This window comes from Neoarius graeffei, chromosome 21 (genome assembly GCF_027579695.1).
Source record: "Neoarius graeffei isolate fNeoGra1 chromosome 21, fNeoGra1.pri, whole genome shotgun sequence".
Lineage (NCBI taxonomy): Eukaryota > Metazoa > Chordata > Actinopteri > Siluriformes > Ariidae > Neoarius > Neoarius graeffei.
In genome coordinates, this window is record NC_083589.1 from 19487735 (window position 1) to 19512347 (window position 24613).

A 24613-nucleotide genomic window follows, 5' to 3' on the forward strand; every position below is an offset into this window, starting at 1 on the left:
ATGGCGTTACTTTGTTTTTTCCTAGTTGGAGGTCAGAAATGATGAGTTACAACCTCTAGTTGAATGCATTATGTTACGCTACAGTAGAATTTAGCTAAAGCCTAAATTCAACATTTGATATCATACACGCCTACCTGAACTGCAGACTGGGCTGGACATCCATCTATCCATCCATCCCTCCATCCATCCAAAAATTCATCCACCCATCAATCCATCCATAAATCCATCTATCCATCCATTCCTCTATCCATCCATCAACACATCCATCCATCTCTCTATCCATCCATCCAACAGTCCATCCACCTATCCATCCACCTATCCATCCATCCATCCATCCATCCATCCATCTGTCCATCCCAGCATCCATCTAGCTAGCTACACTGTCAGAGAGATAAGTATTTGGAGACTTTTTTTGTTGTTATTTAAGATACTTCCATAGCATGTATCCACTTCACATTTACAAAATGTCTGTTGACTTTGCGCTTATACAGTGGTGCTTGAAAGTTTGTGAACCTTTTAGAATTTTCTATATTTCTGCATAAATATAACCTAAAACATAATCAGATTTTCACACAAGTCCTAAAAGTAGATAAAGAGAACCCAGTTAAACAAATGAGACAAAAATATTATACTTGGTCATTTATTTATTGAGAAAAATGATGTGCTGATGTCATCGTAGAGTTTGCTGAGTGCTGCCATGGAATTAGCTCATGGGAGGATGTAAACAGCGGCCAAAAAATACAGCAGTGAATTCCCTTGGTAAATAATAGCCATGGCCTTTCAGCAGTAACAGCTCCACATCTGGCAACAGTGCTTATAGACGGTCTGTATATCTCCACACATGTTTTGGAATGGCCAAGTCAAAGTCCTGACCTTAATCCAATCGAAATGTTGTGGAAGGACCTGAAGCGAGCAGTTCATGTGAGGAAACCCACCAACATCCCAGAGTTGAAGCTGTTCTGTACGGAGGAATGGGCTAAAATTCCTCCAAGGCGGTGTGCAGGACTGATCAACAGTTACCAGAAATGTTTAGTTGCAGTTATTGCTGCACAAGGGGGTCACACCAGATACTGAAAGCAAAGGTTCACATACTTTTGCCACTCACAGATATGTAATATTGGATCATTTTCCTCAATAAAAAAATGACCAAGTATAATATCTTTGTCTCATTTGTTTAACTGGGTTCTCTTTATCTATTTTTCGGACTTGTATGAAAATCTGATGTTTTAGGTCATATTTATGCAGAAATATAGAAAATTCTAAAAGGTTCACAAACTTTCAAGCACCACTGTAAATATGAATGACAAGCTGAATTATTGCCAAAGAGTTCTATCTTTATTTCATCTTTTGTTCCATAAATGTTCTGATTGGTTTAAAGGCTTATGTGCAAATTTTAGATGCAAATCTCTGTTTTTGTTTGTTTGTGTTTTTTTTTGTTAAACCAGAAGAGTTTTTTGTGAGATGTAGAAATGGATATAACTGTGTTGCAGTTCATTGCTTATTGTTCTCTGTGTAATTGTTTTTCCTGCTGCCTTCACGTCGTTCTGCAACTCTTTTTGCGTGACTGCTGGTTTCATTCATTATTGTGGAACTCAGAGAAGTCAGCATTATACCAGTGATATTTACCTCTTGGAGTCACAGTATTTCTTTCATTTTTGCAGCATTTATTATATTGTGAATTTGATTTATTTTTGATTGATTTATCATTTATTTTATTTTCATATAATTTTCCTTATCAATATCATTTTGTCAATATCTATCTATCTATCTATCTATCTATCTATCTCAAAACAATGTTTCTCTCTTTCTCTGTTTTTATATCATACTGTAAAACAAAATATACTGTACTCAAAGTGGAATCCAGGAAACCGACTGGGTCTTTGAAGCATAGCCAGGGTATCTGAGTTTATTTATTTACATATTTGTTTGTTTGTCTGTCTGCTTGTTAATGTCGTGGAAAATGCAACATATTATTCTCAAAGATCCATCATCCACCCATCCATCAAAGAATCCATGGATGGATTCTTGAGTTCTTACAATCATTATTATTTGACTTGTTGAATGGGTTCAGGTGGGTCTAAACCTCAAAATCTCTAAATAAGTAAGTTAGTTCTTTAGCTCCAGTCAATAGTGAAAGTTTTATTGTACACATTTGAATCTCATCTCATTATCTCTAGCCGCTTTATCCTTCTACAGGGTCGCAGGCAAGCTGGAGCCCATCCCAGCTGACTACGGGCGAAAGGCGGGGTACGCCCTGTACAAGTCGCCAGGTCATCACAGGGCTGACACATAGACACAGACAACCATTCACACCTACGGTCAATTTAGACTCACCAGTTAACCTAACCTGCATGTCTTTGGACTGTGGGGGAAACCGGAGCACCCGAAGGAAACCCACGCGGACACGGGGAGAACATGCAAACTCCGCACAGAAAGGCCCTTGCCGGCCCCGGGGCTCGAACCCAGGACCTTCTTGCTGTGAGGCGACAGCGCTAACCACTACACCACCGTGCCGCCCACATTTGAATCATGAGTCTAATATTTAAATAAATGGATTTTGTTCATAAAATAATTGTGTACTGATGGAATGAGATTTATTTCACAGTTAAAGGGGTGGTGCACTGGATCACAAAATTTATAATGTGTGAAGACTGGAAAAAGACCTTTTTTCCCTTAATCTTCAACTGGGTGAGTTTGTGCCCATGATAAACTCAGATTCCTATTTTTAGCTGACAGGAATGGAACCTGATATGACCTTCTGCTGTTGTCACCCATCCACCCCAAATTTTAATGTTTTGTGCATGCTGAGATGCTCTTCTGCTCACCACGGTTGGAAAGAGTGATTATATGAGTTACTATATCCTTCCTGGCAGCTTGAAACAATCTGGCCATGTTCCTTTGACCTCTCTTATCAACAAGGTGTTTGTTTCCACTGACAGAACTGTTACTCACTCAAGTTTTGTTTTTCACGCCATTCTGTGTAAACTCTAGAGACTGTTGTGTGTGAAAACCCCAGGAGATCAGCAGTTTCTGAAATACTCAAACTAATCCATCTGGCACCAACACCCATGCCACAGTCAAAGTCACAGAGATCACAATTTTTTGTTTTGAAGTTTGAAGTGAACATTAACTGAAGCTCTTGACCATTATGTGCATGATGTTACATACATATTGCACTGCTGCCACGTCATTGGCTGACTGGAGAACTGCATGAATGTGCAGGTATACAGATGTTCCTAATAAAGTGGATGGTGAGTTTGTCATGTGTAAACCTTACAGATCTTCAAAGAGGAACATGTAGATGCTCACTAACAGGAATAGTTTCACTAAAGACTTGTAATTTTCCATAAAAATGAACAAGCAGCTCTGGAATCCAGAGTGTATGTCACAAGCTTCACAAAGCTGGGGTTTATGGCATGAGAACCTCATGCCACTGAGCAGGGGAACATGGCTGATGCCAAGACAACATTCCCAGAAGTATTGGCACCCTTTATGAGAATAGCAAAGAAATTAATTTTAACTAAATTGATAAATGTTAAATATAAATAAGTCAGGTTTGAAGCAGATTTTTAATCATAATCAACACACTTTTCCTCTTAAACACTTAATTTTACTGAAAGTATGTCTGTATATACTGTGTTTGCGTTTGTACTGTGAGTTCCCTATAAGCTACATTTGTTCACCACATTGTGGTGGTTTCTTTACCCTGTATTTTGGATTCAACTGTTCCTTTCAATTCCTGGTCTGCAAACATAATTACAACATTTTGGTGGTTTTGATAATCTTAACAACTTACTCATTTAATTTTCTCATTTTTATCACTTTTTCATGTACACACAAAAAAACATCATTTATTTTTATTTAAACATCTTTAACACAAATTACATGACATATTCGAGGTATATATACACTGATTAGCCATAACATTAAAAACACTAAGAGGTGAAGTGAATAACATTGATTATTCTATCCACATTCACTGGATATGAGTCATTACACAATTTGATTGGTTACTCTACTGTTAGGCTATCAGCTTATATACCATGAGTAGAGAACAAACAAATGGCAGCACGTGTTGCAGAACCAACCAAGGACGAAATAAAAACTCGACTCGAAAACAACCCCCCACCCACCCCCCAAAATAAGCAACAAAATATGGAATTAAAGTATTTGATGGTAAGAACATATCTTTTTTATTTTTCAAGAATTATTATTGCATTTTTCACAGATTGCTACTGTCATTTCGCCGGTTTGTTTACATTCTAAGCAGAAATAATTTTGTCGGATGTTTTGTATCAAGTTTTTATTTCTCGAATTTGCAAAAAATAAAATGCTCTGTTTCTCAAAGTCCAGTGAATGTGGATAGAATAAAACAGTTATTCCACTCAGTCTCATCGTACATGGTTTATAGCCACATCGGTGCTATGCACCTCGTCGGCTATCAGCTCATGTACGACTCAATTTTGTGGAATAACTTAATTATCTCATTACAATGGCACTTGTCAAGGGGTGGGATATATTAGGCAGCAAGAGAACAGTCAGTTCTTGAAGTTGGTGTGTTGGAAACAGGAAAAATGGGCAAGCATAAGGATCTGAGTGACTTTGACAAGGGCCAAATTGTGATGGCTGGATGACTGGGTCGGAGCGTCTCCAAAATAGCACATCTTGTGGGGTGTTCCCGGTATGCAGTGATTAGTACCTAACAAAAGTGGTCCAAGGAAGGACAACCGGTGAACCGGCAACAGGGTCATGAGTGCTGAAGGTTCATTGAGTTGCATGGGGCACGAAGTCTAGCCCATATGGTCCAATCCCACAGTAGAGCTACTGTAGCACAAACTGCTGAAAAAGTTAATGCTGACACCTTTCTGTTTTAGCCAGCATTAACTTTTTCAGCAGTTTGTGCTGCAGTAGCTCTTCTGTGGGATCCTTATGCTTGTCCATTTTTCTGGCTTCCAACACATCAACTTTAAAGGGCTGATGACACGAACATGACTCTATGCAATTTCTTAAATAAACTATACAACATGGCAAACATGTTAGATTTCTGTTATAATTACGTGAAAAGAAGCTGTTGTTACGCGAACATCCAACTTTTAATTGCACAATGCAAGAAAACTGGGTCCGTGGCTCGCGGCCATGTTGTGACGTCAGCGGAACAACACGCTGCGGTTCACTGGCTGTCTACTCAATGGAAATGGCGCATGAAAACGCCGGTGAACTCTCTAGCTCTTCCTCTTCTGGGAGTCTAGAATTGTGTTGTGAGTGGGATAGATCGGAAGAATCAAGTGATGACAAACACGGGTGCATCCAACCGTACAGGTTTGAACCTGTTATTGTGCAATCTGAGAGCGACTCCGACTCTGACCCCAAGATGGACAGCGGACAGGCAGACAGCCCAGCATTGAACACCACAAGGTTGGATGACAAGGATTGGTAGGTCAACCCGTATTTGTTCAAAATGTTACGGAATCAATATTTTAATATTGTGTATTGTTGTCTTGCATGTGAAAACACTGCTTATATCATGTAAGCCGTATGCTACACTGAATACATAGTTCCTAATGGAGCATGCAAACGGCTAACATAATAAGCTTACGACTATGCCTGATCCGTGATACATTTAGGATAATATTGGCAGGCACATCTTCTAGTTTATAGCTTCTTAGTTTTATCCTTGAATGAAGCAAAATATTTGATAACCTACATCAGCGTAAGCAAATGACAATCTGTAGCCTACTTGTCTGGCTAAGTTAGCTTTCCCTCGAGAAACAAATTCTTTCAACTTGGCAATAAGAGACCACAATGCAAAGGCAAAATACTACAACTGCTACTACAAATCTGTCACATCAACAAACCAGCAAGTGAGGAGGAAGACTAGGCGATATGATGCCCATACCCATAGACCAGTTTTTTTTGTATTAGTACTAAGAAGACGTAAACAAACCATCCAACACCATCGAAGACAGTGCAAGCTTTCACAAGCAAATACATGACTGATATCATGCCGACTTTATGATTGCATTTATGATTATCATGAATGTGTACTCTATGATGTGTACTCTATGAGCGCTCTGGAGCGAGTCACTTCCAAGATGGCCGCGCAGACCGCATGGTTACTATTTTTAGCATCATGTCAGAGCACTCTATAGCTCTACGTACCTTTATCTTATGTCATTTCTCAACACGTTCTGACAGGATGACTGTCTTTGGAGGAGTTGCCTTGTCCCAGGCGACTGCTGGATCCGGCATAGCTACTAGTAGACCCCCTCCGGAATACTGTAGGCACTGCTGATGGTAGCAGCACACGTTTGTGTTGAACTGAACACCCAAGAGATTCCTTTAAGCTGGGAAGGGTGTCAAAACAATCCAAATCGAAGTGTTCAGAGCACAGGACAGATGTTGGTGAGGGCTCCCACTTGTCACGAGTGCGCCTGACTTGCTTCACCCACTTCGCATGCAGCTCGGGATCTCTGGGAAACTTGAATAAACTTACCCCATCCTTGTGGGTTTTGGAGCAAAAGCCGGCAACACAACGCGAAGGCATAATAACTATATAAATATATTATAATAATGTATAATAATGTATAATAATAATACTAATAATGATAAACTGAACATCTCTCGCATCAACAACAAACTGGTAAGCTAGGAGGAAGATTCTTTCGCTGACGTCATATAGCCCCTCCTCCTCTTTCGTCTCCTGGGTGCTGCAGCCCCGTCAAATTTGCCCAAATAGCCGCGTTTTTTATCATAACTTGTAAAATAGGCGCCTTCGTGAATTAATATATGGATCATCGGGAATTACTTTTTATGTTATAAAACATCGCCAAAGATGTCAAAAACGTGTCATCAGCCCTTTAAGAGCTGACTGTTATCTTGCTACCTAATATATCCTACCCCTTGACAGGTGCCATTGTAATGAGATAATCAATGTTATTCACTTCACCTGTCCGTGGTCATAATGTGTATATGAGTGATTCCACGCTTATGGGTACTGAAATGGGGACATGAACTTATTTTTAAAAATTCACCTAAAACCATTTCTTTTTTTTACCATCAGGTCACAAAACATGTAATCTTTAATGAATGATATGTTAAAAGATAACTTTAATTTTCTGAGATGTAATAAAAACATTTATATGCCAAAGTCAGAACGTAACAGAAGTGTTGTGGACATATATATTCTCAATTTTAACAATGTAGAATTACTTTTTGAAACATAGGAAAGTGATGTTTTAGCAAATATAATTAATAAACATGTGTAGTAGAATAAACATACACATTCTTTCAATAAGATTAACATGGTATATAGCTAGATTGTAATTAATTTGTAACAGACGCGAGATGGACAATCGTAACAGAAGTAATGTAACAGACATCATTTTGGAACTCATAGGCTTGACTTTGGCATATAAATGTTTTTATTACATCTCAGAAAATTAAAGTTATCTTTTAACATATCATTCATTAAAGATTACATGTTTTGTGACCTGATGGTAAAAAAAGAAATGGTTTTAGGTGAATAAGTTCATGTCCCCATTTCAGTACCCATAAGCATGGAATCACTCATATAAACAGACATTATATGTTCAGACATGAGAACGTACACTTCAGTGGTGAACAGTTGCTAAAACTACATCTCAGATTCACAGCTCCTTTACACAACACTTCATTATCATATAATTACCAACTCTACTGGTTGGTTCAGGTTCATACAAAGGTTCTCTCAGTATATTAGAAAAAAAAAATGAGATGTGAATGTATTTGGATCAGCTTGAACACGTAATGTTCATTCAGTGGTTTATTTTCTCTCTTTTCATCTTCTGGTTGGAAACGTTTCTATGATTGGTCATGTGAATTGTTAAAGTGAGATACTTTAGCTACATAATGACATCAAATTATGCATGGTGTGTTGTGTACTCATTTATCACAATGAGAAATCCTCACCATGCCAGATATCTCAACAATACTAGATCAGCTAATTAATTATGAAACATTAGCAATGTATGGATCAAATATCTTTATGGTTCATATAAAAGTCTTGCTATGAATAGTTCTATATTTATTGTTACATGCATGCATTTAAAGCAGGATGATGTATGATGAAGGGCGGCACGGTGGTGTAGTGGTTAGCGCTGTCGCCTCACAGCAAGAAGGTCCTGGGTTCGAGCCCTGGGGCCGGCGAGGGCCTTTCTGTGCGGAGTTTGCATGTTCTCCCCGTGTCCGCGTGGGTTTCCTCCGGGTGCTCCGGTTTCCCCCACAGTCCAAAGACATGCAGGTTAGGTTAACTGGTGACTCTAAATTGACCGTAGGTGTGAATGTGAGTGTGAATGGTTGTCTGTGTCTATGTGTCAGCCCTGTGATGACCTGGCGACTTGTCCAGGGTGTACCCCGCCTTTCGCCCGTAGTCAGCTGGGATAGGCTCCAGCTTGCCTGCGACCCTGTAGAAGGATAAAGCGGCTAGAGATAATGAGATGAGATGAGATGATGTATGATGAATGTGTTAAGCTAATCATTAATGGAGACGGTGAAGACTAAAGAAGTGCTATTAAAAACAGAATGCACTAAAACCAGTGCTTCGTGTTTCATACAGTTTTTTTTTTCTGTAACACATTCAGCAGTAAGTTTGTAACATTACCACACAAATTATCTCCATCTATACAACACTGTGTCCTCTGTACAGGTTTGTAAGAGTGATTAGCTGGTTGAAAGGTACTGTACAATCGAATAGTCTTGTCTATCAACAGTGAATCAACAGTAAATCATCATCCCATTTAGCTAAATATTTAATACTTTAACCATTGCATAGGTCCCCTCCTAGAACTGCCACCTTATTGTGGTGGAGGGGTTTGTGTGCTTGAATGATCCTAGGAGCTATGTTGTTGGGGGCATTACACCCCTGTTAGGGTTTCCCAAGGCAGACAGGTCCTAGGTGACAGGCCAGACCATCAAAACCCCTTATGGAAATAAAAAAAAAAATCAAGGACCGTGACGTTGCCCGGCATGGCGCAGCCGGGGTCCCACCCTGGAGCCAGGCCCGGGGTTGGGGCTCGTATGCGAGCGCTTGGTGGCCGGGCCTTTGCCCACGAGGCCCGGCCGGGCTCAGCCCGAAGCGGTGATGTGGGCCCGACCTCCTGTGGGTTCACCACCCACAGAGGTAGCCGTAGGGGGCCGGTGCAGTGTGGATTGGGCGGCAGTTGAAGGCAGGGGCCTCAACGACCTGATCCCCGAACACAGCTGCTAGCTGTTGGGACATGGAATGTCACTTCGCTGGGGGGGAAAGAGCCTGAGCTTGTGCAGGAGGTTGAGAGGTACTGGCTAGAGATAGTCGGGCTCACCTCCGTGCACAGCTTGGGCTCCGGAACCCAGCTCCTCAAGAGGGGCTGGACTCTCCACTTCTCTGGAGTTGCCCACAGTGAGTGGTGGCAGGCTGGTGTGGGCTTGCTTGTAGCTCCCCAGCTCAGCTGCCATGTGTTGGAGTTTACCCCAGTGAATGAGAGGGTCGCCTCTCTGCGCCTTCGGGTCGGGGAGAGGGCTCTTGCTGTTGTTTGTGCCTATGGGCCGAATAGCAGTATAGAGTATCCAGCCTTCTTGGAGTCCCTGGGAGAGGTACTGAGAGGTGCTCAGACTGGGGACTCCATTGTTCTACTGGGGGACTTTAACGCTCATGTGGGCGACGACAGTGACACCTGGAGGGGCGTGATTGAGAGGAACAGCCTCCCCGATCTGAACCCAAGTGGTGCTTTGTTGTTGGACTTCTGTGCGAGTCACGGTTTGTCCATAACAAACACCATGTTTGAGCATAGGGGTGTCCATAAGTGCACGTGGCACCAGGACACCTTAGGTCGGAGGTCGATGATCGACTTTGTTGTCGTTTCATCTGATCTCTGGCCCTATGTCTTGGACACTCAGGTGAAGAGAGGGGCTGAGCTGTCAACTGATCACCACCTGGTGGTGTGTTGGATCCACTGGCGGAGGAGGAAGCCGGACAGACCTGGCAGGCCCAAACGTATGGTGAGGGTATGCTGGGAACGTCTGGCCGAGCACTCTGTCAGGGAGGTCTTTAACTCTCACCTCCGGGAGAGCTTCTCCCAGCTTCCGAGGGAGGTGGGGGACATTGAGTCTGAGTGGACCATGTTCTCTGCCTCCATTGTCGACGCGGCTGTTCAGAGCTGTGGCAGTAAGGTCTCCGGTGCCTGTCATGGTGGCAATCCCCGAACCCGGTGGTGGACACCGTAAGTAAGGGATGCCGTCAAGCTGAAGGAGTCCTATCGGGCCATGTTGGCCTCCGGGACTCGTGAGGCAGCTGACGGGTATCTGCAGGCCAGGCGTGCCACAGCTCGAGCAGTTGCGGAGGCAAAAACTCAGAACTGGGAGGAGTTTGGTGAGGCCATGGAGGAGGACTATTGGTCGGCCTCGAGGAAATTCTGGCAAACCGTCCAGTGCCTCAGGAGGGGGAAGCAGTACTCTGCCAACACTGTTTACAGTACGGGTGGGGAGCTGTTGACCTCGACTGGGGATATTGTCAGGCGGTGGAAGGAATACTTCAAGGATCTCTTCAATCCCACCGTCACGTCTTCCATTGAGGAAGCGGAGGCTGATGACTCAGAGGTGGACTCGTCCATTACACAAGCTGAAGTCACTGAGGTGGTTTGCAAGCTCCTCGGTGGCAAGGCACCAGGGGTGGATGAAATCTGCCTTGAGTATCTCAAGTCTCTGGATGTTGTGGGGCTGTCTTGGCTGACACGCCTCTGCAACATCACGTGGCGGTTGGGGACAGTGCCTCTGGAGTGGCAGACCGGGGTGGTGGTCCCTCTTTTTAAGAAAGGGGACTGAAGAGTGTGCTCCAATTATAGGGGAATCACACTTCTCAGCCTCCCCGGGAAGGTTTACTCCAGGGTACTGGAGAGGAGAATTTGGCCAATAGTCGAACCTCGGATCCAGGAGGAACAATACGGTTTTCGTCCTGGTCGTGGAATACTGGACCAGCTCTATACCCTTCATAGGGTGCTCAAGGGTTCAAGGGAGTTTGCCCAACCAGTCCACATGTGCTTTGTGGATCTGGAGAAGGCATTCGACCGTGTCCCTCGTGGTATCCTGTGGGGGGTGCTTCGGGAGTATGGGGTTCAGGGCTCTTTGCTAAAGGCTGTCCGGTCCCTGTACAAATGGAGCAGGAGTCTGGTTCACATTGCCGGCAGTAAGTCAGACCTGTTCCCAGTGCATGTTGGACTCCGGCAGGGCTGCCCTTTGTCACCGGTTCTGTTCATAATTTTTATGGACAGAATTTCTAGGTGCAGCCAGGGGCCGAAGGGAATCCTGTTTGGGAACCACAGGATTTCATCTCTGCTTTTTGCAGATGATGTTGTCCTGTTGGCTTCTTCAAACCAGGACCTTCAGCATGCACTGGGGTGGTTTGCAGTTGAGTGTGAAGTTGCTGGGATGAGAATCAGCACCTCCAAGTCTGAGGCCATGGTTCTCGACCGGAAAAGGGTGGCTTGCCTTCTTCAGGTTGGTGGAGAAATCCTGCCTCAAGTGGAGGAGTTTAAGTATCTCGGGATCTTGTTCACGAGTGAGGGAAGGATGGAGCGTGAGATCGACAGGTAGATCGGTGCAGCCTCCGCAGTGATACAGTCGCTTTACCGGTCCGTCGTGGTGAAGAAGGAGCTTAGCCAAAAGGCAAAGCTCTCGATTTACCAGTCAATCTACGTTCCGACTCTCACCTATGGTCATGAGCTTTGGGTAATGACCGAAAGAACAAGATCGCGGATACAAGCGGCCGAAATGAGTTTCCTTCGCAGGGTGGCTGGGCGCTCCCTTAGAGATAGGGTGAGAAGCACAGTCAATCGGGAGGAGCTCGGAGTAGAGCTGCTGCTCCTCCACATCGAGAGGAATCAGCTGAGGTGGCTCGGGCATCTCTTTTGGATGCCTCCTGGATGCCTCCCCAGGGAGGTGTTTCAGGCATGTCCCCCCGAGAGGAGGCCCTGAGGAAGACCCAGGACACGCTGGAGGGACTATGTCTCTCGGCTGGCCTGGGAATGCCTTGGTGTTCTTCCCGAGGAGCTGGCCAAGGAGAGGGAAGTTTGGGCTTCCATGCTCAGACTGCTGCCTCCGCGACCCGGCCCCAGATAAGCGGAAGAAAATGAGATGAGATGAGATGAGATGAGATGAGATGAGATGAGACATTGCATAGGTCAAAAGGTAAAACATGAAACACCACATGAAACACTGACCTGGCATCTTCAATATCACTAATATTTAATGATTTGTCTTATTAAACCATCAACTTTTGCCAAAACATTACCATGTATTTACAATCTACTATGTGCAAAAAATTTACACACACATTTGCTTTTTGAGTAAATATGGAAATGCAACCCACAAAAAAAATCTTGAGCAACAACACTACTGCTGTTAGACGACTTCTTTGTACACATCACACTTGGCAGCTAAAAAGTCAGGGGTTTTAAACACCATTTGACAGTTAAATGCAGGTTAAGTCCCTGCCACCAAGTCTGGACAAAACCTTAGACATCAGTATTCTCCTCACGTACACTCGACCAACACACACGCAACGCAGTGTTACTGAAGGCTTGAAATAATGTGCAGTTGAAATAATGCACACACTGACACTTTTGTTTACAATGATCCATGTAACGTTGCCTGGGTTGGTTTTATGCACTTGGCTGCGTTGTGTGGAAAATCAATTTGAAAACAACGTCTTGCATTTTAGCCAACACACCACTTTAAGATGTACACACACAGTGCATGGTGAGATGATGGGGCTTGCTATTCTGTGCCAAATATGCTGGGTGGTTGTTTAAACTGGTGAAAGAGACCAAAGCTTGCGTGGAGTCGCAGGACTGCTTTTCAGCATCGTCTGAGTCGAGCGAGGCCAGGCTCAGGCGCTGGTTTCTCACCCGAGTCTGTCTGAGCAGGAGTCGCAGGTCCTCTTTGAAATGGGGGTTGAAGAGCACATAAAGCAAGGGGTTAAGGCATGCGGGTAAGGGTAAAACCACCAGAAGCACTGATTTGACAATGTCCGAGCCCATGGCGGAGAGTTTCAGCAGGGCAGAAAACGACAGGAATGCTACAGGGAAGTAAAGGACACAATTTGCAAAAAGAAGCCAGGCCACGTGCCGGATCATGGAGCAGTCCCAGAGCTTGTCGTGTTCCCCTTTCTCCAAGCTGCAGTACAGACACGTGTACGTCACAGTCATGATGAGGTAGCACAGAGAGTTGACTAGTACTTGAACCACCATTAAGCCCAAACCAGCGTGTTCTCCAAGAGGAACAGGAAGGCAGAGTGATGATATGCCGTACTCTCCAACATGTATGAGAGGTATAGATGTTAGAGCCAAGCCCACAATGAAGCACAGTGGCACTGCTAGCTTAACCATTGCTTTTGATGCTCTACAATCCAATGCTGTTTTACTGTTATGGACAGAAAGGCTTCTTTCCACAGCAGCCACTGTCAAGAGGAAAACGCTTGTTTCTGACGCAAAAACTGACACGAAGCCAGTGAGCTTACAGCTTGTACTGCTTTCCCAGTTAGCGCCATACATAGCAAAGCTACCAAAGGTTAGGGCATCTACAAGAGCCATAACTCCACTGCATAGTCCTGTCAGACTGTTGACCAATGCAAGCAAGCCCACCAGCAGCTTCACAGGAGATAAAAATGTTGGAGAAAGAAAGATGGACACCATGACCATGGCGTTACCAACCAGGGACACGACAGCAACAATCCAAACTCCACAGCGGATGAGCCAGCTCTCAAACAGATAAAGACATGGCTGGAATGGGCCTGGATAAAAAGAAACAAAAAACATTTAGAGGAAAAGGTAGATAAGAAAAGCAATTATGATTGTGATATGTTCTTCTGTTACCTGGTGTTGGGGAGCACTGGACTGAGTGGTGTAACACAGTGTCATCTTCAGGGTCTGGGAAAAGATCCTCAAATTCGTGGTCTCCTTTTAAACCAAAAAAAAGGAAAAAAAAAAACCTGTTGTATCAGTGACTAGATTTATGCATCAATATGAGTTAACGTAAAAATTAAAGAATTTTATGGCATATAAACTATAAAACAAACAAACAAAAACAGTCTTTAATACTGACTGTGCAGAGTGGTATTAGCGAGTGTGGTCATTAAGAGTGAGTATGAGGTGTTGTGAATTGCGCACGCACGCACGCACGCACGCACACACACACACACACACACACACACACAGATATCCAAGCGTGGAGCTTTGACTCGAGTGTGCAGAGAACCTTCTCAACACGAGGGCACTTCAATTCTGCCAGAACTGAGACACGTACGCTTGCTTGCCATGGCAAAGTAAAAGTGGAAGTAATAAAAAAAAAGGCAGAAAGTGATCTTGATCACAGTAAACTTAATTTAAAGCTGAACTAAGTACATAGCTAACACACGTAGAATCATGTTATACAATAGTGTGCAAGTGTATATGTCTTAGGCACATGTAAAGAAATGCTGTAGACCAAAAATGGCTTAAAAATAATGAAATGAAATGTTTCAACATTAAAAAATACTGTAAACAGCAGTAAGCCAAAATAAATGAAACAAAGTTAATATTTGGTGTGAGACGACCCTTTGCTTTAAAAACTAGTAGTCTCAGGCACGATGAGTGCAGTTTTATAAGGAAATGAGCTGTAGGTTTTACTGAGCATCTTGCAGAACCAGCCAGTTCTTCTGGAAACTTTGTCACACTTGCTTCTTAATTTTGCACCAAAACCCAGCAGCCTTCATTATGTTTTCTTTTTTAATCTGAAAAGTGCTCTCTTATGGAATATGCTGCTCAGATACAAACTTTTTTTTCTGTAACATTAAAGGTAGACTCCTTTTCAGATTTCTCAAATTTAGGCCATAAAAAGAATTTTTCTCGACACCCGATTTTTTTTTTTTTACTGAATCTGAATCACAGACTTCCGATTTTATTACTTTTTTCCCCTAAAAGAACAATTAACTAATTTAGAGCCCCCATGGCCCTAAATTCTCTGCCATTTTTTTCTTGCCTCGCCGTGACCTAAACCAAGATACTACATCATGTATGACGTGGGGGTTTTCCCCGTTCGCAACACATTGTGGGATATAAATTTGCAACCTGAGAGAACAATGGAGCACATGAGTGCGCATGAAACACGGAAGAGTGACTACAGTAACGGAAAGTGAGAAAAGATAAGACCCTGTATTGCGAAGGAAAGGAAACACAGGACCAAACTGCGTATTCCTTCAATATTTTAATATTTATTAAAATATTGGTAATCGGATCCGATCGCCAATATTTATTAGTTTGGTCCTGCGTTTCCTTTCCCTTTCTTCTCACTTTCTGTTACTGTAGTCGGTCTTCCGTGTTTCATGCTCCACTGGTTTTGCTCCATTCACAAACCAGTGCTTGACCACACCCCCACTACCACAGTGAAAAAGAACCTCATACTGTCTTGCTCAACAAAATAAACTGCACAGTATGATAGCAAATCGAGAGGTTGTTCACCAGAAGTTGTGCAATATAAGTGTATAGTCTAATTACACACATTTTCGCTCAGCGGTCTTCACCATCGCAATGATAAAAAAGGACCTTCTATGTAAACTATCTAATGCACAGGAATAATATTTACACTGTGAAATCAATACATAATTTTCGTTATGACGAATGAATGTTGCCTAGGATACACTCAATAAAAAACAGACTTCAACAAGATGAGTGACCAGGCTCAAGTTCGCCTCAAAAAGATACATATTTGGGCTAATTGCAGCATGTTACTCACTAATTACAATATTTATGACAGGGAGAAACATAGTAACCAGCATTTGATGTGTAGGCTCCATTGGCTTGGTCATATTTTCTGTCACAACTTGAGTACTGAACTTGCAATGTGAATGTTATTAGCTCTTCATCTCGCGGCAAAATGGCGTAACTGGGTCAGTGCCCAGTCAATGAAAACTTGCACATGCGCACAACGGACTTCCTCTGTCTGCTTGGCTGCGCAAAGTGCACGATTTCTTGCACATTATTTGTTAGGGCATCTCCTCAAAATAAATAACTTCCCAGCCACAGAATGGCCTGGTTTTTTTTTTTTTTTTGAGATATTACAGAAATAAACATATCACAATGACCAAATTTCAGAGGGAACTAAATTTCACCGATTTTATGAAATCAAAAGGGCGTCTTGCTTTAAATTTCATGCTGGAAAACAAATGTTTGGAACTCTAAAATGTTTTTGTACTGACTCAATAATGTAGAGGTCATAAAATAGTAATCTATAACAAAAAGTTTGGATGAAAAAAAATAGGGTGTCTAAAACTTTTGACAATACTGTATGTTTTATGTTGCTAATATAAACCAGTCGGCTACCAGTTTTATTTACGTGTCTTCCCGTCCTACAGGGTCGCAGGCAAGCTGGAGCCTATCCCAGCTAACTATGGATGAGAGGCAGGGTACACCCTGGACAAGTCACCAGGTCATCACAGGGCTGACACATAGACACAGACAACCCTTCACACTCACACCTATGGTCAATTTAGAGCCACCAATTAGCCTTTGGAGGAAACCCACGTGAACACAGGGAGAGCACGCAAACTCGACACAGAAAGGCCCTCGTCGGCCGCTGGGCTTGAACCCAGGACCTTCTTGCTGTGAGGCGACAGTGCTAACCACTATACCACTGTGCCGCCATATTCTGTAACTTCAGTAAACTGTTGACAGAGGAACATTAATTAGCAACAAAGATACTATTAATCTTTCAAATGACAATAAATACAAATACACTTAGAACTACAGGTCCTTTAATGGATTTTGGGAAATTTGGTAAAAAGAATTGTGTTGAAATCATTTTTGAGACACTAAATATAATAAAGCTTTTGACATTTTGTTATAATCCACCAATAGATCATCTTTAATGGTAGTTTAGTTTATTTACCTTTACATACAACAATGCAATAATTGTAAACTAAATTTTATGTTTGAGTGACAAACCCATTGCTTCGATGCGTCTCCACCATTTTGGAGAATTTTACATGCAGGTGGTAGGTGCACATGGCTCACTGCTTACTGAACTGAAGTGCACTGCACGCTAAACTCACTGCTCGATGCTTGCAAATACTTTTGTGTGCATGCAATTCACAGCACATCACACTAATTTTTAATGACCATGTCTGCTGATTCTGTGCTGCATGCTCCGGTAAAAAAATGCTGTTTAAATGCTATAGAAGTTCTAAAAAAAGAAAAAGAAATTCATGCACATTATGAAAACATGCAGCTGAAGTGGTAGAGTAGGAGCATGAATTATATTTGCGTGTCACTGTAATGAAATGCTTGTGACAAAATAGCCTTTAGCATGCCACGGTCTGGTCTAAGGTCTTGGGTCAGAGACAGGAGTACTAGTTCCCTCTTTGTTCCCAGATCTCCACAGACTACAGCATTTACTACCCTAATTGAGTTTATTCATATAACATAAAAGGATAAAGTAATGTTATAAAGGAGGTAAGAGAATAATAAATAAAAGCCACCGAAATAAATTGTAGGGAGCTGCTTAAACTAGCTATAAACCAAAAGAAAGAAAATACAGCAAATTCCCTAACCCTTTCCCTAAAAAAAATAAAATAAATAAAAAATCCCATATCACGAAGAAAGGGTCGTCCTTCTCATTTTATTTTCAATGATATTCAAGATTCATAGGTTGTATCAGAGTTTCACTTTGCTCCTATATGTGGTTACTGCTACATACACCAGTCACAAGGCAATTGCTAAACTGCGAGATAGACAACGCTATCTACCAGCCGAAGTGCGAGTGAACAGGTCAGGCCTAGCCAGTTGTACTCAAGGGAAATCTGAGAAGATAGAAAGTGCCGGAAACCCACACCAGAAGCAAGCACTATAAACAGTATAAACACTGCTTTATATTTATAAAATCATATATTTATGGCTTAATAGAGGTCAATAGACATGGCTCAAAGAGATGATTCAAAGTGTAGGCACCTGGGTTGGAGGCAACACTGTCTTTCCTTCCCGTGTCATTGCTACTGTTCTTCTCTTTTTCCCAACCCATCACATGTTTCTCACAGGTCAGAAACGGACAGCACTGAAACGCATACGGCATCTCCATGACCCTACAAATGTGAAGGCAACCTGTTAAATATTTCACAACCCCAAATCAGAAAAAGTTGGGACAGTATGCTGAAATTGAAATTAAAATTGAAAACAATGATTTGCAAATAATCTTGGACTTGTATTGCACTCAAAACAACACAACAGCAGAATAGTTGATGTTTTACCTCATGATTTTTTTCCAAATACATTTCAGTTTTGATTCTTGCAAAAAGTAAAACATTTACCACTTTATAATGTTTCCATTCCTTCTCAACACTTAAAATATATTTAGGGACTGAAGACACCAAGTGGTAAAGTGTTTCAGGTGTTATTTTGTCCCAAACAGGTCCACTGCAAACATGTTTTAAGGTGTACAACAGTACAGGGTCATTGTTGTCAAATTTTTTGTTTCAAAATTCACCACACATTCTCTTTTGGGAACAGAGGGGACAGGCACCCTCTTCTTCCACAGTCATGTCTTTGTAATGTGAAATAACCCTTTGAACTTGTTGCTGGTAACAGTTTGGATGGTCCTTTTCATCTTTGGTCCAGAGCACATGGCATCCATTTCTTCCAAAAATCACCTGGAATACTGATTCGGCTGACCAAAATACATGTTTTCACTGTGTGATGGTTCATCCCAGATACCTCCAAGCCCAGAGAAGTTGACAGAGCTTCTGGGCACAGTTAACATAAGGCTTCTGTTTGTGAGTGTGTAGTGAGACACACGGAGCCGGAGACACCGTTTCAGTTCAGCACAGGTTTTTAATGGCGTGCTGCACAATTGGGAACATCAACAGTATACTGCGCTCAACTACAGGTTACCCGAGCCACCAAGAGGTGGCGCAGCTACACTCCATAACATCTCCCCTTTTTTAAATTAAAGTTTCTTTTAAACCTTACTTGTACTTAAGTAAACATTTCAACATAACGGAATAGAAATCCTTCTTTAATCCTAAACTAACTGTTACCCTTTCCACTGATGGATTACTATACCTGGCCATCATAGCAAACATTAACATGGCACTGGTGAACACATACTCTTTTTTTTTTTTTTTTGAATGCCTGTGTGTGTGTGTATGGTCACAAATTGAGTCTCTGTGGGGGTCTGATGAGTCTGCCACTCTTTGTGTGGCCCACAGGCTGCACAGGTGCCTGTGCAGGGCTAAGGGGCTCATTTCACCAAGTACGATCTGGAAAAATCGCACGTGACCACACACGACTATGATCGCAGCTATGTTTTCCCGTAGTCGCGGGCAAAATCCGTGCGACCTAAACCCATTATTTTCTGTGTACGCTCTATGTTCGGTGTTATCTCGTTCGACCTTCGATGTGTATGCTCTACCTGCGTCCTATACGCTCTGTAGACGCTTTACATACGCTCTACTTGCGTCTATCCACTCGATCTGATGCGATCTTAACACGACCAAGGCTCATTCTGTTCGACCAATCTGCAACATAGCGTCGATCTCTCGGCGATCTATCCTCGCAAGTGCACGACCTCGGCCGATCAAGGCTCAATCTTGGCCGATCTAGCTACGTACGAGTTGCAACGTACCCTCGATCAATATGATTTAGCCTGCAATATAAACGTTCTAGCCTCGCTCTGTACGCTCAATTCTCGATCTTTTCTAGACAGACTCTCGCCTGAGCTACATGCAAATTTGTCACGGTTGCCCGGATTTGCGTGCGACCCACTGCAACCGTATAAAAAGGCCCGGCGATCGGTGGCCGACCATCAGTTTTTGACCAGCCTCCGAAGGGACAACATGGACCCAATCGCTCTGCATCATGCTATGTTATTACAGCACCGTCAGGGGTGAAAGTAACTTTTATTTCTTGCCGGTACTATTATTTTGAGTCATAGTGCACATGCACAGCATGCGCCGGAAAATACACCTAATTATTTATTATTGTTTACTTACCAAGCATTCACTAGGACTTCTTATCACTCAGTAGTACTAGTATAGTACTTTTTTAATCACACTATCACGCTTTCATCCACCTGTATCAGTTTTTGATTATAAATAAATTGCAAACACATCATTTCAACAACACAATTTAATAAAAATTTTTTTAGCTGAACAATTGAAAACTAACTTTTCATTTTGGACATTGGACACAGAACAGTGTAACAGAACAGAAAAGTGAAAGTTTTAGGTAAAACACTTAAAATAAATTCCAAAGAGGCTTGAACATTTGAGAAAGTGCATGCATTCTACAGTAAGTGCGTGTGTTCTCAGTGCGCGTGCCATGCATTGGTAGCCAGTTACTCTGCTCGCTCCAACCAGACAGTAATCTAGAATCTTTGCCCCAACTTCCACTCGATTTACGAATTCTGATCAAAGTAATTTTTAAATAGTCTATCATGAAACATTAACACGTTTCTTTATATGCCTTTTTATTTGGGAGACTTTGCAACTAACGTCTGTCTGGTAAAACACTTTGATTACCAGCTATTACCACGTTATAGCACAAGATCTGGTTAAGCGAGTCTCCGAATGTTGCTTTTTGAAGTGTCCGACTGAAAAGTACGGCAATAAAGCCTGATATTCATCCTGATCTCTGTCCTGCCGTCTTCTATGCTCCACCCACACGTTATATCCGCTACAGTGGTGCTAAAACCCGGGAAAAGGTGGAGCACCTGTCCTGCAGCCCCATGGAATCCTCCCCGTTCGCGGACTTGGTCCACGCCCTCGCCACGGCTCAGCAGAGCCAGCACCAGGCACTCGTCACGCTCCGGAAGGAGCAGGAGCGCCGCTTCGAAGCCCTGGTGCTGGCTCAGCAGGAAGACCGAGAGGCGTTCCGGCGCCTCCTCGCGTCGGCGGGGTCCACCAGCGCCCCGGCCGCGGGCCCATCTCCCCTCACCTTGACCAAGATGGGCCCGCAGGACGACCCCGAGGCTTTCATCGCGTTGTTCGAGCAGGTCGCCGAAGCCTCAGGGTGGCCGATGGAGCAGCGCGCGGCGCGCCTCCTCCCCCTCCTGACGGGAGAGGCGCAGCTGGCCGCACTACAGCTCCCCGCCGACCGCCGGCTGGCCTACGCCGACCTTCGCCGGGCTGTCCTCCAGCGCGTGGGGCGCATGCCGGAGCAGCAGCGCCAGCGCTTCTGCGCGCTGCGGATGGAGGAAGTCGGCAGCCCGTTCGCGTTCGGCCAGCAGCTCCGTGACGCCTGCTGGCGGTGGCTGAGGGCCGAAGATCGCGACGCCGAGGGAATCATCGACCAGGTGGCGCTGGAACAGTTCATCGCCCGCCTACCCGCCGGAACCGCGGAGTGGGTCCAGTGCCACCGCCCGGCGTCGCTGGATCAGGCCGTAGGACTGGCGGAGGATCATCTGGCGGCTGTCCCGGCGGCAGGACAACGGATGACATCGTCTTCTCTCTCCTCTTCTCTCTCTCTTCCCCCTCCTCCCATGTCCCGTCCTCGCCCCATTCCCCCACCACGGAGGCAGGGGCCGGCTCCACCCCAGCCGGCCCGCCGCACCCGTGGTGCCCTCCCGTTTCTCCCTTCTGTGTCTGTCTCTCCCCCCCCCCTCAGGTGAGTGACCCTCAGAACACAGCTGCAGAGGGAAGGCCCGGGCCGGTTTGCTGGCACTGTGGGGAACCGGGCCACCTGCAGCAACAGTGTGCAGCGATGGAGGTGGGGGCGGTGGTGCGGATCCCCGACACGCCAGAGGCTGCCCTCGATCAGGCCGGAGCGTATCACATACCGGTAAGTGTACAAGGGGCGACATATCAGGCGTTGGTGGATTCAGGTTGCAATCAGACCTCGATCCGCCAAAGCCTGGTGCAAGACGAGGCATTGGGGGGAGCACAAGGGGTGAAGGTGTTGTGTGTGCACGGGGATATTCACAGCTACCCGTTGGTGTCGGTCCACATACATTTCAGAGGGGAAAAATCGATAGTCAAGGCGACGGTTAATCCTCGCCTTACCCACTCTTTGATCTTGGGGACTGATTGGCCGGGATTTCGGGGGTTGATGGCACGCCTAGTAAAGAGTGGGCCCTGCCGGTTGTCAGGGGAGGGTCCCGGTGTCGCTTTGGCTGGAGCTGCGGTCGCAGAGCCGTCTACGTCATCTCCGCGACAGAGTGAGGAGCCCCCGGCCCCTCCTCTTTCTATTGGGGAATCCCTCGCGGATTTCCCACTGGAACAATCGTGAGACAAGACTCTGCAACACGCGTTTGACCAAGTGAGAGTAATCGATGGTCAAACGCTCCAGCCGAACGCCACCCCATCCTTCCCCTATTTTTCCATTTTGAAGGATAGGTTATACCGAGTGACGCAGGACACTCAGACGAAGGAGCGAGTCACCCAGTTGTTAATTCCAAAGAGCCGCCGGGAATTGGTATTCCAGGCGGCTCACTTTAATCCCATGGTGGGACACCTCGGGCAGGATAAGACACTCGCCCGGATAATGGCCCGATTCTATTGGCCGGGGATTCGCGGCGACGTCCGTAAGTGGTGTACGGCGTGCCGCGAATGCCAGTTAGTAAATCCAGCGGCCATTCCAAAAGCGCCCTTGCGCCCCCTACCATTAATCGAGACCCCGTTTGAAAGAATTGGGATAGATCTCGTCGGGCCATTAGATCGGTGAACACGAGGGTACCGCTTTATATTGGTTCTGGTGGACTATGCAACGCGATACCCGGAAGCGGTGCCTCTTCGCAATATCTCCGCACGTAGTATTGCAGAGGCCCTCTTCCACGTCATCTCCCGGGTTGGAATTCCGAAAGAGATTCTGACTGACCAAGGCACCTCGTTTATGTCACGAACACTGAGCGAACTGTATGGGCTACTGGGTATTAAGCCGATCCGCACCAGCGTGTATCACCCACAGACGGACGGTTTAGTTGAACGGTTCAATCGCACCCTCAAGAATATTATCAAAAAATTCGTGAGGACGCACGTAACTGGGATAAGTGGCTCGAACCCTTGTTGTTTGCAGTGCGAGAGGTCCCCCAAGCCTCCACGGGGTTCTCCCCATTTGAATTATTATATGGGCGTAAGCCGCGTGGCATCTTAGATGTACTGTGGGAAAATTGGGAGGAGGGACCTTCACAGAGCAAAAACGAAATTCAGTACGTTATGGATCTGCGCGCAAAACTCCACACGCTCACCCACCTAACTCAGGAGAATTTGCGGCAGGCCCAGGAACGGCAAACCCGCCTGTACAACAAGGGCACGCGCCTTAGAGAGTTCACTCCAGGAGATAAGGTACTCGTCCTGTTGCCCACGTCGAGCTCCAAATTAATCGCCAAGTGGCAAGGACCCTTTGAGGTCACACGGCGAGTCGGGGACGTCGACTATGAGGTTAGGCGAACGGACAGGGAGGGGGCGCTACAGATCTACCACCTCAATCTGCTGAAACTCTGGAACGAGGAGGTCCCCGTGGCATTGGTGTCGGTAGTTCCGGAGAAGGCGGAGCTGGGGCCGGAGGTCCAAAAAGGGTCATTGGCATCTCGCACCTCTCCGGTCCCCTGTGGAGCTCACCTCTCCCCGACCCAACTCACGGAGGTCGCCCAGTTGCAGGCCGAGTTTTCGGATGTGTTCTCGCCCCTGCCCGGTCGCACCAACCTCATAGAACACCACATAGAGACGCCCCCGGGGGTGGTAGTGCGTAGCCGTCCTTATAGATTACCCGAACACACAAAAAAGGTGGTTCGGGAAGAACTTCAGGCCATGCTTGAAATGGGCATCGTCGAGGAGTCCCACAGTGACTGGAGCAGCCCGGTGGTCTTGGTTCCCAAGGCCGACGGCTCGGTCCGGTTCTGCGTGGACTATAGAAAAGTCAACGCGGTGTCTAAATTCGATGCGTACCCAATGCCTCGTATTGATGAGCTGCTCGATCGACTAGGCACGGCTCGCTTTTACTCGACACTGGATTTGACGAAGGGATATTGGCAGATCCCCTTGACTCCATTATCCCGGGAAAAAACGGCCTTTTCCACACCGTTCGGCTTACACCAGTTCGTCACACTTCCGTTTGGGCTGTATGGGGTGCCCGCTACGTTTCAGCAGCTGATGGACCGGGTCCTCCGGCCCCACGCCACCTATGCGGCCGCTTACTTAGACGACATCATCATTTATAGTAATGACTGGCAGCGGCACCTGCAACACCTGAGGGCCGTCCTTAGGTCGCTGAGGCGGGCGGGGCTCACTGCCAACCCGAAGAAGTGTGCGATTGGGCGGGTGGAAGTACGGTATCTGGGCTTCCACTTGGGTAACGGGCAGGTGCGTCCCCAAATTAATAAGACAGCAGCGATTGCGGCCTGCCCGAGGCCCAAGACCAAAAAGGGGGTGAGACAGTTCCTGGGGCTGGCTGGCTACTATCGTAGGTTTATACCTAATTATTCGGACGTCACCAGCCCGCTGACTGACCTCACTAAAAAGGGGGCGCCAGATCCGGTCCAGTGGACGGAGCAGTGCCAGCGGGCTTTCTCTGAGGTAAAGGCTGCACTGTGTGGGGGGCCACTTTTGCACTCCCCTGACTTCTCTCTCCCTTTTTTATTACAG

General features: G+C 45.2%; 1 protein-coding gene across 1 annotated transcript in view; it reads right to left on the reverse strand.

The window, feature by feature from the left end:
* Nucleotides 1–10018: 10018 nt before the first annotated feature.
* The window catches only part of LOC132869944 (leucine-rich repeat-containing G-protein coupled receptor 5-like), a gene marked incomplete at its 3' end in the record, with an annotated part of 250936 nt that continues 236341 nt past the window's right edge, over nucleotides 10019–24613 (reverse strand). Inside the window, exons 16-20 of the mRNA XM_060903511.1 lie at nucleotides 17991–18121; nucleotides 13884–13967; nucleotides 12821–13801; nucleotides 10235–10249; nucleotides 10019–10035 (exon numbers count right to left, since the gene is read on the reverse strand). Of these exons, the coding sequence (XP_060759494.1) occupies nucleotides 10019–10035; nucleotides 10235–10249; nucleotides 12821–13801; nucleotides 13884–13967; nucleotides 17991–18121 (1228 nt within the window). The remainder of the gene's footprint in view (nucleotides 10036–10234; nucleotides 10250–12820; nucleotides 13802–13883; nucleotides 13968–17990; nucleotides 18122–24613) is intronic.